At 38.7% G+C, this 9,909-nt stretch overlaps 2 protein-coding genes across 3 annotated transcripts in view; one reads left to right on the top strand and one right to left on the bottom strand.

The window, feature by feature from the left end:
- Positions 1 to 1,100: 1,100 nt before the first annotated feature.
- On the top strand, positions 1,101 to 6,628 carry arpc5b (actin related protein 2/3 complex, subunit 5B). Its single transcript, XM_036140938.1, has 4 exons — positions 1,101 to 1,408; positions 2,862 to 2,934; positions 3,264 to 3,440; positions 5,001 to 6,628. Exons 1-4 carry the CDS (start codon positions 1,269 to 1,271, stop codon positions 5,061 to 5,063), a joined length of 453 nt encoding a protein of 150 aa, XP_035996831.1. The 5' UTR covers positions 1,101 to 1,268; the 3' UTR covers positions 5,064 to 6,628.
- Positions 6,629 to 7,184: 556 nt separating this feature from the next.
- hmcn1 (hemicentin 1) overlaps positions 7,185 to 9,909 on the bottom strand; it is a 130,193-nt gene continuing 127,468 nt past the window's right edge. For both annotated transcript variants that reach the window (XM_036140937.1, XM_036140936.1), the window contains one exon: positions 7,185 to 8,603. In XM_036140937.1, the coding sequence (XP_035996830.1) occupies positions 8,237 to 8,603 (367 nt within the window). In that variant the 3' untranslated portion in view covers positions 7,185 to 8,236. The remainder of the gene's footprint in view (positions 8,604 to 9,909) is intronic.

Here is a 9,909-nt window from a genome sequence, read left to right as displayed (position 1 = left end):
AGAATAATGTAGAGGTTTTACATGAAACCTGTTGCAACCAGTTACCTTCAGAAGTCACAAGCTAACAGACACAAACTGACAGGAGGAGCAGGGTATGAAAGAGTGGCAAAAAGTTTTATCTGGTCAGACAAGACCAAAGAGCACCCTCTGCTGTTTGGTCTGTACCTGCGGCCAGTAGTGTGAGGAATACTATTAATGAACTCCTAAACAGTTCAAAACAGAAGTTTGTCTTTAATATTAATGGCTTGATATAATTTTTGCCATATGGGTTTCATAGCTAGTTAAAAGTTGACTGCAGATTCGAGTTGGGTTACAAGCCATTTCTATTAATAATAAAGTGTGGCAATGAGGAAACAGTCTAGTTGCTAAAAAGCATTATGTTATAAATTAACCCATATTTACGTTATAAATTTTAATAGGGATTCTGGGAATCTTTAGAACGACAGCTTTAATGCATTACAACAGGAAAAAAAAAGTACATTTTTGACCCACTTTGTTGGGATGGAGGGGCCAGAAAATGTTCCTCCTTCAAAGGGGTGCACAACAGAAAACATTTGCGAATCCTGCTCTAATATATACCTTGCTTCTTTTAAGTGGGCTCCTTTGAACTGCTGATTTATGACTATTTTGCACTATTTATGCACTATTATGCACATTTATGACTATTATGCACTATTTATGCACTATATATATATTTTTTTTTTCTGTACCATATCATTTTTGTTAGTTCCTTTGCACCTTACACGGGTCAGTGAACCAATGTCGTTGTGATACTAAGCATCGTAAGTTTACCTTATCTTGAAATTACAAGAAATAAAGGCTTGAAATAATTCACTCTATATCTAATGACTCTATATGAGTTTTGTTTTCTGAAACGACAGACAAAAAAAAGAGCTTTTACATGATATTCTAAAAAAAAAAAAAAAAAACTTTTAACGTACCTGCACAAACTTCTCGTGTTCTGGTTCGCTTGTTGTCGTTCATTTCTTAGGTTTGTGCGCCCTCTAGCGTCATAGGGACGAATTCACGCCCATTTCACTTGTAGTCCCTGATTTGACCGTTAGGTGGCGGTAGTGGAGGAACTGAAACCAACACACATGTGACCAGAAAGCAGAAGAAGACGCAGCAGCCAGGAAGCCGTCTGTCTTCCTGTCTGACAGTCGCGTCAAAGGAAAAGAAAAAGAGGAAATAAAAAAAAAAAAAAGCCGAATTGCAGCTTAAACCTTGTCCCTTTTGATTCAGAGCAGTAGATTTAAATAGCCTGAGACATGTCGAAAAACACCGTGTCCGCCCGATTCCGGCGAGTGGACGTGGACGAGTACGACGAGAACAAATTTGTGGATGAAGAGGACGGAGGGGAAAATCAGCTGGGTCCTGACGAGGCAGAGGTGGACTCTCTCATCAGACAATATCCTTTACATGAAATGCTGGCTAGGTTGGCGCTTTAACGGTTTCTGGAGCATTTCAGAAAAATATATATATATATTTTAATTAGTGGTTATTGGTACGTTATTTCTGCCTATTTTAAAAAAAATTTCTGTTGCCCCGACGGTGTGTGTTTTTGCTAGCAGGCCAATCACTGCCCAGACTTGCCTGACAGCCACATTCCAGGGATGGTTGCTCCAGGTTCACTCAGGGCCCCTATACAAATGTGACAAATTACATTTTGCCACATATCGCAAGCACATATTTCTATGTACATTTTACGTGATGGATCTACACAAAGTAGCGCTTATCTATGAAATGGAATAAAAAATATATGCATGGCTGGCTTTCAATTTGATTTACAGCATGAAAATAAAATCTGAGTATGGCGTGTTTCAAACCCTGTAGGTCGATGTTTTTTTGTTGTTTTTTTTTCGCAGTAATAAAGCTGCGAGTCTTTTATTTTATTAAATCTTCTTGATATTGCACATTGCTGTCAAACTGTCTTTGGCCGTTATTCTTTGCAAAATAGCTCAAGCTAAGCCATTTTGCATGGAGAGCATCTTCATTCGTCTTACAGATTCTTAAATAGATTGAGGCTTTCTCTGCTTTGGTCTAAACTAAAAGGCCGGACAATATGCGAAAAATATTAATTGCAATACTATTGATGAACTATGGCGATAGGACTAACCCACATATGTCTTATTCTTCTCTCTTTTTGACCGCTAAGCTACAGCCTCTCGGCCACTAATATACATATTAGGCGTTGCCATAAAGGGCATTTAGAGTCCACCCAAATGGCCAAACATATTGCCTATATTCAAAGTATGAATAAAGGACTCTTTAAATATAATATAGTAGTCCTTTGTGATACTGCACACAGACATTGCAGTGATGATCCTTCCGTTGTAGCTCTGGCTGTATGTCTGGGGGTTTCACAGCCGGTACGATGTTTTCCTCCATGATTGGCCTGCATGTAGATCCATCCTTCCTCCCGTCATCTGTAATCAGCTTGCTGGTCCCTGCTGAAGAAAGCATGCTGCCACCGCCTTATTTCACGTTAGGACTCGTGTGTTCAGAGCAAAGGTGGCCGATCCTGTTCCTCGATGATGCCCGGCGTATTCCTAACACTGACCCGACAGGCTTGAATCAAGAGCTGGCTTGTTTCCTCTGCAGGAGGCTGCTAATGACCAGCCAACGTGATTCAGGTTTGTTCAACGAAGGAAACATCAAAAGATCCGGGTCAGCAGCCTTAGAGTTATTTTGCACCTTCTTTCAAACTTAAGCCACCAAAACAGGAAAAGGAAAAAAAAAAATTTTTTACCCCCAATTTTGTTGATGTATATATATGTGGTGTAATTATTAACTACTGCAGGGCAGTTTTAACGTGTGTGTAGGTCCTTGCTGAGTGTGTGCGTCCTTAACCTTCCATTCACAGGGAATCTCACAGAGGCGTTACACGCAGTCCTGAAGAACCCACCGATCAACACAAAAAACCAGAACGTCAAGGTGGCTCTATTTTATTTATTGAATATAAATAACTTTTTAATTGTAGTGCATTTAGTCTAAAACACTGACAGCGGCTTGGTAGCTGGTGTTTTAGTTTAATCATTTGAAGAAAAAAATTCACTTGAATCATAAAATAGAGAATTTGGTTTATAAGGAAACGTAGAGTTTAGCAAATCTTCACTAACAGAGAACTGTTTTTTAATTGTCAGTGCACCTGCAAGACCAGATTCTACGTTAGTGTTGACCATGATTTCTAATTTTAGCTACTTAACGGTGTCTGACGGAGTTATGTTAGCTGTTTCCTGTAACTGTTGCTCTTTGCGGTTCAGGATCGAGCCGAGGGCCTGGTGCTGAAGGTGCTCAGTGCCTTTAAGAGCAGTGACATCGAGAAAGCGGTGCAGTCGCTCGACAAGAACGGCGTGGACCTGCTGATGAAATACATCTACAAAGGCTTTGAGAAGCCATCAGAGAACAGCAGTGCGGTCCTGCTGCAGTGGCACGAAAAGGTAAATGTCCAGAATTCATTTTGTTGTCATAACCTGTTGGAAGGATTGTTTTCCTAAAGCAACCTGAGCAAAATGGCTTGTGTGTGCAGTCGTGAAAGATCTCTGGAAGGGTTTCCCCAAGTCTGGATCAGTGTGGAGAAATGAAATTTGTGGATAAAAGGAAAAGTTTGAACTTTCAGACTTTACAGGTTCATATCAATAAATACAGTATCAAAAAAAGGTCATTTAGTGATTCAGTTCAAAAGGTGAAATGTGTACATTAAAAGCAAACTTGAAATAAAGTTGATTCTGATTATATAGTTTAATCTCACACAGAGTAATAATCCAATAAGTAATACAACTAATAAAATCCCCAAATTCAGCGTTTTAGAAAATTTCAACCATGCTTTAGACCAATAAAAAAATTATGTCTAACTTGGATATTTCAGCCTACTTTAAATCATGTCCTCCTCCTGTATACTATGCGGCTGGGACTTATTCAGCATTGATTGGTGCATCAGTGCAGAATGGCGTGGAGGCAATAAGCGTTAATCTCCAAATGTTCCTGGTAGACGGCTCTGCTGACTTTGGACTTGATGAAACTTAGTGGAACAGCACTGGTAGATCACATGGCTCCCCAAATCACCACAGACAGCGGAAACTTCACACTGGATATGAAGATGCTTGATTTCAGGAATATTACATTTAAATGTTAGTTTAATCTAAAACGACAACTTTGGACCACTGAGCAGAACTTTTTTCTGCTTAAGCACAGATAAGACGCTTGTGACATTGCCTGTGTGTCAGGAGTGACTTCACAGGAGTGTCTATTGAAGCACCGAGTCCAGCTGCCGTTGTTCAAACCTCGTGAATCAAACTCTTTAGTGGGCGTAGCGTCACAATTCTCAAGGCTGCGACCATCCTTGCTTCTTTTGCATTTAATTCTATCAAACTATTTCCTTCCACACAACTTTCCATTGTTAATATGTTGGCTATAGCTCCTTACAGCAGGGGTGTTTATTGTAGATCCAACATTTTTAAAAGGGGTTTTGCTCATTTGTTGTATTCATCCATTTTGCAAATTATTTGGAATAATTAATAATAATAAACTTTACTTTTTTTGGTCTAGCAATATAAGAACAGTATTTGGGTCAGTTGTTCTTAAAAAACACTTACTGTAATTAGTCAATTTTAATAGTTAAATTCTAAGCAGATTTAATGTCTGCCATGATGACAAGTCCTAATTCTTCATTCATTCATGACATTTATAAATTAAATATCCTGTTTTAGTTGGTTTTAAGTAATATTCATTTTCTACAATACTGAATACTTTTTACGGCATAATCATCAAAATTACCAGGGAAAAAAACTTGACTAATTTTTTTTTTTTAATGAAAGCATATAGTTCAGTTTTTAGGTTCAGTTACTTTAATAAATATACCTGTCAATGATATCCAGATTTGAGACACACTTGTAAAGTAAATGACTTACTGATAAAGACTTTTCAATATTGATCAAAATGGAAAAATGTGCCGACATTTAATCTCATTTGTTTTTTTTTTTTTCTGGTTGTGTTTTCAGGCTCTGGCAGCCGGAGGAGTGGGCAGCATCGTCCGGGTTCTAACTGCGAGGAAAACGGTTTAACAGCAGAGTTAAGAGGCCCGTCACATCTCTGACGCGCTGCACCGCTCATGTACCAGAAGGCATCGGAGCTAAAAGGAAAATCAGATTTTGGTTGTTTTTACCCACTGCTGATTTACCTGACATGCAGGTCAGAGTGGGTGAACAGTTGATTTTCTTTTTTTCCTTCCATTTCAAACATCACAGCTTAACTACAGTCCTCACAGGGTGCTAAACTCCCTCCTACCACATCCATGTGCTAACCCCTTTCCACCAGTGATGCCCAACTCTGAGATTGTTATTAAAAAGTGTAAAATAATAAGATGGGCTACCTCTGCTGTTAACAGAGTTATTTTGGTCTGCACCGACTCCACGTTAATTATCACGTCGCTTTCCTTGTTCGTTTTTGTTCTCCATTATGTTATTTTAGCATCAAAGACTCTGAGCGAATAAAAGCAGCAAATCCTCTGAGAGTGACACCAGAGCCGCGGGCATCAACAGAACAGAACAGCACAGTTACAGATGGCGGGTGATAATTTGAGCCACGGGGGTCGGCTTTGGATTATTACCCACGATGCATCTCAGTTTGTCGTTTCTTCATATACATACCCTCCCCTCTGCTACTTAACAGGACGTCATGTGGCTTTATGGTCCTCTTATAGTAGCCACGTTTTCCTTATGTGGCAATGAGAAATTATGTGATCATATTTTCACATTAATTTAATCTCTGCTTTACAATGTAATTCTCGGTTTAATCCCCACTCAGTTGAAATTAAAAAAACTGTGCTCTGACCTTTTTGATATTAATGCTTTTCTGTTGAATCACAGGTTTTTGTTTTGCTATGTGTGTAGTTACGGGGATTTATGTGGGTGAAATGTATTTATGATGTTTGCATGATCCCGTTTTTGAATTTAATTTTTTTTTTTCCTACTTATTTTGTTTTGCAACAAATAATATTTTGTATTACGTATCAAGTTAATTTCATGCTGTAAGTTTTCTAAAACATCCTAAACTGGCTGTAGTTCTTTAACAACCTCATAAACGAACAGCAAGACTAATTAAAGGACATTTTCTAACATAATGTTTTGTCTGCCTTATGGTTTATATGAGTTGCCAAATTCTTTATTTTTTGTTTTCATTTGAATTAAGTAGCCCGATTAAGTGATTTTTTATTTTTTTTTATTATTATTATTATTATTATCGGAGCTTGTGTATAAGATAGGTCTGCTGTGGTTCAAAATGTTGCAGTTTTGAAAAGAAACAATGCCAGCTTTGCTCCTCAGTGATGAGAAATATTCAACCATTATAGTTTTAACTCTGCTTATGTCAAGTACAGTTTACACGTTTTACTAATTATGATGCATCCAGACATTAGATACAGTTTCTAAAGCAGTAATAAGATGTAACGTGAGGCCAGAGATGTCTTCTGATTCGTGTAGTTCTGGTCTGTGATGCTCTTCAAGACTGGAGGTGAGAGAACGAGGGAGCGGAGCAAACTGATGCGTTAACTGCCTTACTCAAATGTTTCTTTTTTATGTTTGAGTTTTTTTCTTGTTTTTTGAACAAAAATAAAAGGTATGACTGCTGATCATATTTGTCTTGATGTTTTTATTGTGGATTACACAATAAACCCACAGTTGATGGTTGCTGGTTAAAGGAAAAAAAATGCAACAATAATCCTCCAGCACCTTTGATTCTCATATTACTTCTAAATCAAGTACAGGGTTGGGTTTTTAAATCTTGTCTTATTGAATACACAAACGAAGTTGTTTTCTAACCAGAAGTTAATATTTAATTCAGCGATTCCTCGATGAAGCCACTGAAATGAAATTTGTTGTGAATTGGCACCATTTAAAGGAGAGAGAAAAAAAGATTTGCATCAGTTTCAGTATCTTAGTGGGTTTCTACTCTTTTAGGAATACTGTAGGAAAGTTGCCAAAACAAAGCAATGTGTCTATGTTGGTGTAATTAAATCGTAACTTGACTGCCCTGTAGAGGTCCAACAGGGCTCCATTGTTAAACCCATCGTATTTACTGAAAAGCACAACTCGCTGTGTGACGTTTTCTAACCAGGTGGAAGTTATATTGCGTTCTGAAGTTTGAGAATTTCAAGAGATTTATAAAATTTTAGTGTTACTATGAGCTCAACTTTTATCTTTCAAATATAATGTGATAATGTTGCCAGAACAAAAAGGAATAGCCCACAAGGCTCAGTTAGACCATTCTTGTATTCACTGGTATGATTTACCAGATGTTTGTTTAATTCCAATATCAAAATGTACGCAGATGACAATGTGAAGATATTCATAAAAGCCCATTACCCATCTTTTACTTTCAGATCACCTATGAATTAATGCCGGTTTTGTTTTTTCCAACGTGGTCTATTAGAAAATACCATAAAGTGGATATGATGTCTTCTAACCAACTTGAAGTTATATCTCAATGTCTGAGAATCCAGATTAGGAGCTTTCATGCTTAAAAAGTTTGAATTTAACAGTTTGTGCCACTAAGAAGATTTCTGCTACTGACATAAATATTTAAATTTTTCAGTGTAGTTTATTTAATTTCATTACAAAAACCAATAAAATTAGTAGAAGTTCTGCAACACAATTTGAGCTAAAACATTATGTACAAGTTAAAATAAAAAACACACCCTGGTAATAAGTCCTGGAAAGATAATTGACTAATTGATCGCTGAGTGAGCAAGTTGCCACAATGGCCATAAAACAGAAGAAAATATGTGGAAACGTCCTAATTTCCAACATGAGCACCATGGATCTCTACTGTAAGTGACCGAAGGTTAGTTGCAAAGGACGTTCAACCACTTTCCAGTAAAGTAAAAACAGGTTGATGGAATTACACACTGAGTATAAGGGAATAACTCTAAATGAGATGGAAAAAATGTCAAGACAAAATATATAAAAAAAACTAAACTAATCAAATTCTTACTGACATATTTTATGGAGACAGGAGAAAGTAAAAGTTTTTATCCCCATTTCTTCAAACAGTCTCTTTCATATTCCCTTTAATTTACATCCATAGATTGTCAGAACCGTAGCGCTCGCTGTCCTCACACACACACACGCTCAACATCAGTCTCTCTTCCAGCCTGCCGACTGACGTGGCCACATGTCCAGAAACCACGTCACCGCGGTTCGGGCCTTTACGCCTTCATCTCGCGTCGTTTAAAGTGCTCTCAGTAGGGGTAGGCAGACACGGCGATGTAAACGATGAAGGTCGTCTGGTACTCGACGGCGCCATCCTCGCTGTAAGAGAGCGCTCGTACCTTCATGCGGTACGTGTGGGGCTCTCGCAGCGGACGCGTGGTGAACAGAACGCCCTTCATGTTCTCGTCTCGGAGGGCGAAAGGTATCTCGGTGTCCTCGTCCACCACCAGGAAGGTGGTTCTTGGGTGCATCACGCCATCCTGTGTGTAGGCCACCAACCTGATGAGATCCTGGTTGGCGGCGATGCCGAAGGGAAGAGACAGCAGCTTGTACTCCAGCGCATATAGACTCAGTGCACACTCCAGGTCGTTCGGTGGGCAGTTCTTCAAGCAGAACCTGCAGGGTGAAAACCAAAGGCTTCGCTCACATGCTTGCTACAGGGTAAAATTAGTTGTGACTGACTGGGCTGGGAGCCAGATTTGGCTGATCAAGTGATTGCTGTCAAAGAGGATTGCTGTGTTTAAATTGTTCTCTTTCTAAATCAATATTTTAGCTCTAGCCTTTAATGCAGTAAGAACTGCAGTTCGTTTAAGATATTGACTGGATTGAAAGTAAAAGTGAACATATCTTTTTAAGTCTTGGCCTTGAACCTCTACGCCAGGCTCAAGCGTCATACAGCCTCTAACATTTTACCTTCCAGGACTCCCATTTATTTAACTCCATCCATTTTCCCACCAACTCTGATAAGCTCACCTGTCCCTGCTGGAGAGAATAACCACCCCAGCAATGATGCCACATCGTTTAGTTTTTTTTTTTTTCAATTATGACAGAATAGTTTCATTTTGATCTTATCTAATCAGATCCCATTCTTCCACGTTTCCTGTGTCCTCTACATGGCGATTGACGATAATTTGGACTTTTTATAGCTTTTTCTCAACAATGGCTTTCCTCTTTCCACTTCTCTGATTTTTTTTAGTGCACCACCAACAATTGTCCTGTGAAATGATTCTCCCACCGGAGCTGTGGATCTCTACAGCTTCTCCGGCATTAACATGGGACTCTTGGCTGCTTCTCTGGTTAATGCTTACCTTGCCTGATCCTGTAGACCAGGGGTCACCAACATGGGGCCCGCAGGCACCAAGTAGCCCCCGAGGACCACATGTGGCGCCCGCAAATTGTTCTTATAAAAAAGCCCAATCCACCAGTGAGCTGAATCTAAAACTTTATTTTACTCCGTTACTCTTCCTGTTTATTCACACTTGCATTTATATAGATTTAAAAATCACAATATCTATAAAAAACATGAAAAATTTGTTTATTTTACATAAAGTTAAGGTGAATGCAGACTCTTCTAGTTCAAAGGTTTGTACTGGTAGCCCTTCGTATGAGACAACACCAATGAAGCTCTAAGTTTCAAAAAGGTTGGTGATCGCTGCTGTAGACTCAGTAGGTTTACAACTGTGCCATACCCTTTATATTTTAGGATAATGGATTTAACTGTGTACGATGTGAAATGTCCAAAGTTTGGGATGCCCTTTATAACCTAATCCTACTTTAAACTTCTCTCTCTGAACTGTCTGCTGTGTTCCTTGGTCTTAATGACAGTTTTCTTCACTAATGTTCACCAACAACCCTCTGAGGCCTTAAGATAAGATAAGATAAGATAAGATTAGATAAGATAAGATAAGATAGTCTTTATTGA

Source organism: Fundulus heteroclitus, chromosome 9 (assembly GCF_011125445.2).
Source record: "Fundulus heteroclitus isolate FHET01 chromosome 9, MU-UCD_Fhet_4.1, whole genome shotgun sequence".
Lineage (NCBI taxonomy): Eukaryota > Metazoa > Chordata > Actinopteri > Cyprinodontiformes > Fundulidae > Fundulus > Fundulus heteroclitus.
This window is presented reverse-complemented; position numbering and strand designations above follow the sequence as displayed.